This window comes from Engraulis encrasicolus, chromosome 10, assembly GCF_034702125.1.
Source record: "Engraulis encrasicolus isolate BLACKSEA-1 chromosome 10, IST_EnEncr_1.0, whole genome shotgun sequence".
NCBI classification, from domain to species: Eukaryota; Metazoa; Chordata; class Actinopteri; order Clupeiformes; family Engraulidae; genus Engraulis; species Engraulis encrasicolus.
Genome location: NC_085866.1, coordinates 49034143 through 49041642, shown reverse-complemented (window position 1 = coordinate 49041642; position 7500 = coordinate 49034143). Strand labels below are relative to the sequence as shown.

Below are 7500 nucleotides of genomic sequence, written 5' to 3'. Positions count from 1 at the left end.
CGACAGGGTTGGCAATGGGGTAATATCAGGTATGCGGCGGATTAGCATTTTACCTGCCTCCGGTTTGTAAATGGTAAATGGTAAATGGTAAATGGACTGCATTTATTTAGCGACTTTCCACTCCTTCGAGCACTCAAAGCGCTTGAAATTGTATGCCTCACATTCACCCATTCACACTCACATCCACGCACCGGTGGCAGTGGCTGCCAAGCAGAGTACCACCCTGCCACCAGGAGCAACTTGGGGTTGAGTAACTTGGTCAAGGACACATCGATGGGGTTAGGCAGACTGGGGCTCGAACCTTCTGGTTGCCGAACGGCTCCTCTAATACCTGAGCCACCACCGCCCCAGAAAGTTCCCAATGTTATTTGGCATAGGCATTTACATTTGACATGAATTTAAGACAGACTTGACGATAAGAAGCTAATGTTGCCAAGTCGGAACTTTGATAACTATATAGTGGGGTCGTAATAGGCTCAGTCATTTCAAATTGATGTTAAAGTTTGGTTTTCACTTCCAAGTTGAAGTTTATGGTCTATAGAACAATTTGAGTTCGAGTGTCAAACACACAGATAACAAAATGCCCTGCGGGGGGCGCTCTAAAATATATAAACTGCTATAACTTTTGATTAGTTAAACCAAATTTAACATATGAGGTATGTATGGATTCAGCCCAAAGAGGAGAAACCGGTGAGCTAAATAGTCGGTTACCAGATTAAAGACACACTATGTAATAAACACACTTTTAGCCAATGGACAGCTAAATCCGGGATTTTTAAGATAAAGGGTGGAAATGCCCTCCAAGTTGCAACGGAACATAATTTATTGTTACAATTTATTGTAAATAAAGCCTGGGTTATCACTTAACTTGATTTGTTCAGAATATCCCTGAAGCACACAGATACTTAGGATACATATACACAAATATAGCTGCATAAAGCCTATGTGATATTTAGCACCCAACTTGCAACTTTGAGTTTATGAATTTAGGATCCTGAGTACCAGCTTTTTTTTCAATCAAGCCATCATTTTATTCACAACTTAAACACTTTATATCTGGAAGAAAGTAAATCAATAATAATAATAATAATAATAATAATAATAATAATAATAATAATAATAATAATGATGATGATGATGATAAATACTATGGGGAACATCATTTTTTCCTGCATTCAAAAAGTAAACAGAAGACCATAGGGCTAACATTTATTCCAATACTCCACTCTACAATAACTATGACAGAGAACAGATGCAAAAACAGTCAGTGGTCAGTCTTAGAAATTGTATGTGCACTTGCACAGACGTGTGGACTTCATGCACTTGCACCGAGATCTGGCAGGTCTATTTGTACAAGTACTAGTACAGCTGCACTTCACCTCTAGTTGGAAAACATCTTTGGCAACTGCATCTTTGGTAGTGTCGTCCAAATCTGGGAACTGTTCATTTGTTACCAGATTGGCAGGCATTTCTGCCAAATGCAGATAATAAGACCGGTTATCATTCCTGTCAACTACGCTGGTAACAAATGGACAGTTCCCAGAGCAGATGATTGTGTCTACCATGTATGAAATAGTCCTATAGTATTATTTAGTATGCTTGCCAAAGGCCTCTGTTTGCCCCCAGCAAGCATACTAATTGTTCTCCAACAGTTTATTTAGTATGCTTGCGGGAAAGCATATTAATTGTTCATCAACAGTTTATTATTATTCTACATTTTTCCATTCACCTCGGCATATGGGAATCGCCATTCATTAGTACGGCAGCTTTGAATCGTTGCAGTGTTCGAGATAGAGACACGGTTCAAGTGCCAAAACGAACGGCTCAAAAAGGGCTCTGGGTGGAGTATTTTTCGCTGGCCTACCCCCTTTCATTCGTTCACCAGACTTGTTTTTCCTCAGTTTTCTCTCTGTTTCCCCCCTCATTGAAATGAATGGTAAAATGGTCAAGATGATAATGTCACACACTGTGGCAGTTAGAGTGAGAGGTGACCTGTCCTGGGGTTTTTAACTAGGTATCAACTAGGTAAAGGCATTGTCAGAGAGGTATTGGCTCTGAATACAAACTGTGTGAAGATCAAAAGCCAACTCTTAAAAATGTTTCAAAGAGAGCAGTTTTAAAATCCATATGATGTGTCCCCATTCACTTACAAAAAAATGTGTGAACAGCTCAGCGCATAGGCCTGAATATGTCATTTTTTTGACTGAACCATTTGGCCAAGAAAAGTGATCTCAGCTTTGACATGAAGAGCAGGTTTGTGCTATTTGTGTGTCAATATCATGTCAACTTGCAAAACTTTTGGAGATATGACAGCGTAAAAATAAGGCTGCACATATTACTCAGCTATTGACTGCCAAACTGTCACCTTTTAGAATCTTCAGTCAGACACACACACACACGCATGCAGCCTTGTAGAACTTTCTCTCTCTCTCGCACAGAGACACACACATACACACACACACACACACACACACACACACACACACACACACACACACACACACACACACACACACACACACACACACACACACACACACACACACACACCTATCTCTTTCCCTCGTGTTTCTCTGTGTGTATACAACAGCTCTGTGTGTGTGTGCATATTCCGCAAGCATACCAATAGCATTGTCTCTCCGGAAATGCAGTCTTATTATTATTATTATTATTATTATTATTATTATTATTATTATTATTATTATTGATTTATTTTCTTCCACATATAACTTTTTTTTGTGATTTTATGTGTGAATAGAATATGGCTTCATCGAAAAAAGTTGATACTCATGATCCTAAATTCATAAACTCAAAGTTGCAAGTTGGGTCCTAAATATCACATAGGCTTTATGCAGCCATATTTGCGTATAGGTATCCTAGGTATCTTTGTGCTTCAGGGATATTCTGATCAAATCAAGTTGAATGATATACCAGGCTTTATTTACAATAACTTGTAACAATAAATGATGTTTCATTGCAACTTGGAGGGCATTTCCACCCTTTATATTAAAAAAAACCCCTGAATTTTGCTGTCCATGGGCTTAGTGTGTTTATGACATAGTGTGACTTTAATCTGGTAACCAAATACTTAGCCCACCAGCTCCTCCTCTTAATGCTGAATCCATGCATACCTCATATGTTAAATTTGGTTAAACTAATAAAAAGTTATAGCAGTTTATATATTTTAGAGCGCCCCCCGCAGGCCATTTTGTTATCTGTGTGTTTGACACTCGAACCCAAATTGTTCGATAGACCCTAAACTTCAACTTGGGAGTGAAAACCAAACTTTAACACAAATTTGAAATGACTGAGAAAAAATGCACATGCCTACGACCCCACTAATATTGGTCATCTGCTGTGAGCTAAATGAGTTCCTGCTGCAAGCACTAGCCATATAGGAAACTTCAGCTCGAGAGTAAGTTTTGAATAAGCAATAGTAATCAGACTTTTGGTAAAACGTTTGGTAAGGAGTGAAAAACTGTATCAGGGCTTGTAGAGAAATATTTCAAACGTCTCTGTCAGACGTGTGTGGTGGTTACCATGGGTTACCATGGGTAGGTCAGTGACATTAAACACAAATATTATGTTCACAAGAAAAACGGTGACTTGCAAACTCAATTGCTAAATTTTAAAAAGGACTAGATTAGACTAGATGAGCAAGAGGATGCAGACCTTGTTGTCTGTGGACGACAGCTTGGAGATGGCCTGCAATATGCAACTACCGTATGTACAGTATACTATAGTACACTCCAGTATGCAAAGGGCCAGGACTAGAGACGTAGATCTGATTAGGTGATGGAGAGGCTGCAGACCCTGCTCTCTATAGACAAATTGGAGAAGGTCAGAGCTTTCCTATACTTAAACTTAATGATGTTAGACCAGATAAGGAACAGGCTCCAGTCCAGACCATGCTGTTCTTGGACGACATCATGGAAAAGGTCAGACCATATTTAAAGAAATGTTAAAAATGAAGTTAGATTGAATTAGATTAATATCATGTCTATTGTCCCAAAATGAGGCCTCTAACCAAGCATGTATAGCAAAACAATAGCAATTATTATTACTCGTTATCAACCATTTATCGCAATAAACAAAAGTGTTATCTCGGAATCAGAATGATTTTTACGGAGCTGGATTAAATTACATTAATGTCATGTGTGTTGTCCCAAAGTAGTCTAACCAAGGAATTAGAGCAAAAAAAACATGATAGTGCAGAATTGTATCTCCTTATTTCCCTAGACCATGCAAAGGAACTAAATCAGAACTAAAATGACTTTTTAGAGAGCTAGATTAACATTATATGTATTGTAAGGCCTCTAACCAAAAAATAATAAGGATCATCATATAATATCATCTCGCTTTCTTCATTCATCATTGACAAAAGCATCGGGAAGGTCAGTCAAAGCAAAGGGACTAGACAATTGGACTAGATGATTTTTCCACTGCATGAAATTAAATTAGTGTTATGCTTTTTGCCCCAAGGGAAGACCAACAAACCAACATAAAGCAGTAATTATAATAATAATTGTAAATAATATTACACATTAGACGAGAGGGGAAACACTCTCTATCTGCAATAACAACAGTGTGGAAAATGTCACACCATACAACAGACACAAACACCCACAATGGCCATTACACGTAGATTTATATTAGATTGGAATAAGATTACCATTATATACTGAGGTGATTAAATTATATCAGAACAGATTCAATTGTATAACCAATGTTGTCCTAATGAAAATAAATGAAGCGATGATGGTGAAAAGGTTGCCAATGCATGATTTAAATAAATCAGTAACACTTTCCATGAAACCTCAAAGTGTGAGAATCAGCGTAGGCTCCAAATTCACCAACCTTGTGAGGCAGCTCAGACAGACACCCACAGTGGTATATAGTCCACAACTTAAGAAAACCAGGCCTGCCACACAATGCGTGTACAAGGACCAGTGATGGAGGTCTAAAGATAGCTATGGGAACAGAAATAGGTTACACCAGCCAAACAATACCCACACCTGATGCTGTTGCTCCAGTTCACCTCCCTGCTTTTCAGCCGTTGTTTATCATCCAGAGAGAAGTGTGCCCTGTAGTGTTTTCAAAAAAGAGGCTGAGCTTTATAAATGCTTTATAAATAATTGTTGTTATAATTCATTGCACTAATGCAAGAAGGAGTAATTATCTCAGCCAAGGTGTGATCAGTACGTCTGTTTGTGTGTTTGTCTGTTTCATCTGTCATTAAAATAAGTAAAGACATGACGGATCCTTATGATTTTTTTTATTGTAGGTCCACTGTGTATTGATACTGTCACTGCATTCTCCTTTAGTTTTACTGGCTCTTTAGTTACAAATCTCTCCACTTATCACCTGGATGCAATGTTTGACTGAATGTTGGATGTAGGTGCCTACCTTCCTACTTGTAATTCTATTTATTTATGCTATTTATTGATGGAATGTTGGACTGTCAAGCTTTCAAAGACTTCAGTTTGCTTTGAATAATCTCAGTCTGTGGCAAAGTAGAGAGCGAGTGGCGGAGGAGAGAGGTCACGGAGACATTTGAGTGTGTGGCGAAAGCTAGTCTATTTTAGGACAAATTAAGTTTTCTGCACTGAAGTGAACTGAACTGTGCGGATGCTGTCTGTGTGTGGCTGCCTGTAGGTGTACAACATGCTGGTGGAGACAGGCGAGTTGGAGAACACCTACGTGATCTACACGGCTGACCATGGCTACCACATCGGCCAGTTTGGCCTGGTGAAGGGCAAGTCCATGCCCTACGAGTTCGACATCCGGGTGCCATTTTACATACGCGGACCCAACATAGAGGGAGGGACCATGTGAGTGTGGTTTTCTGCCTCTCTTTATTTTGCATTTCTCTCTTTCTTTTTTTCTTTTTTTTCCTGTTTCGCTATTTCTCTGTTTCTCTGTTTCTCTCTCTCTCTCTCTCTCTGTCTCTCTCTCTCTCTCTCTCTCTCTCTCTCTCTTTCTCTCTCTCTCTCTCTCTCTCGCTCTCTCTCTCTCTCTCTCTCTCTCTCTCTCTCTCTCTCTCTCTCTCTCTCTCTCTCTCTCTCTCTCTGTTTGTTTGGAGTATGTGTGGGCTTGTACATTTGTCAGTGTGTGTGTGTGTGTGTGTGTGTGTGTGTGTGTGTGTGTGTGTGTGTGTGTGTGTGTGTGTGTGTGTGTGTGTGTGTGTGTGTGTGTATGTGTGTGCGTGCGTGTGCGCGTGCGCGTACACGTGCGTGTGTGTGTGTGTGTGAGTGCATGTGTTTGTATGCTGTACGTGTTGTGTGTTGTGTCTGAGTAAGCACACGTGCACGTGTTCCACTCGCTCTCATTTTCCCTGGAGGATTGTCCCAAGCCACGAGCAGAGCACTGATGGGAGCAAATGGATGGGATTAAAGAGACAGACCGCTGGAGCCAGAAACATAGAGAGCAGAGGAGAGAGAGAGAGAGAGAGAGGGAGAGAGAGAGAGAGAGAGAGAGAGAGAGAGAGAGAGAGGGAGAGAGAGGGAGAGAGGGAGTGAACGAGAGATAGAATAGGAGATTGAAGGAGGGAAAGAAAGAGGGATACATAGAGAGATTGAGGAAGCAGAGAGGAAGGAGAGATGATGGATCGGGCCAAAGTTGGAGGAGAGAGAGGAATTGGAAGAGCGGAGCGTAAATGCAATAATGATGTACAAATGCAGTGAAACCGTCTCCCTCTTGGAGAGCAGGCTGACGTGGAGCACATCTGCGTTGGGTTGGCCGCTCTGACAGGATGACAGGACTCACCAGTTTGCAATGCTCTGGGCTCTGAAACAGAGACATAAATACACAAACACATAAACACACACACACATGCATGCACGCAGGCACGCAGGCACGCATGCACACATGCACACACGCACACATTCACATACATGCATACACGCACGCATGCACACATGCATACGTACATGCATACACGCACGCACACACATGCAAACACACAGACATAGATGCGTGTGTGGACACACCCACACACACACAGGCCCATGTCAAGGCTCACACTCACACTGATATTTGTTCATATACACACTGTACACACACACACACACGCGCACACACATACACACACACACACAAACACACACACATGCAAGCACACACATGCAAGCACACAGACATAGATGCGTGTGTGGACACACCCACACACACACACAGGCCCATGTCAAGGCTCCACAGTCTTTGGCTTGTAATGTATCACTGCACCAGCTGTGGGCCTCTCCACAACCTGGTTCTAATGCAGCCTAGATCTGGGTACAGGACTCTCTGTTCCCCTGTCAACTTGCCTTGGTCTATGGTCAAGAATCTGACAAATACTAACACACAAGTAAAGTCCAAGGTGACCAGGAGTGCATTTCTCGAAACTACTGCATTGCTAACTACATTAGCTACTTCGTTGTTTGAAATGCAATTTCCCATTGACAACTACCCAAGTTGCTAACTGGTTAACAACTACGCTTTCGAGAAACACACCCCAGAGCT

General features: G+C 41.1%; 1 protein-coding gene across 6 annotated transcripts in view; it reads left to right on the top strand.

Annotated features, from left to right (window-relative positions):
- Positions 1 to 7500, top strand: part of sulf2b (sulfatase 2b) — a 376002-nt gene that overhangs the window by 333564 nt on the left and 34938 nt on the right. For all 6 annotated transcript variants that reach the window (XM_063209170.1, XM_063209169.1, XM_063209167.1 and 3 more), the window contains one exon: positions 5656 to 5831. In XM_063209170.1, the coding sequence (XP_063065240.1) occupies positions 5656 to 5831 (176 nt within the window). The remainder of the gene's footprint in view (positions 1 to 5655; positions 5832 to 7500) is intronic.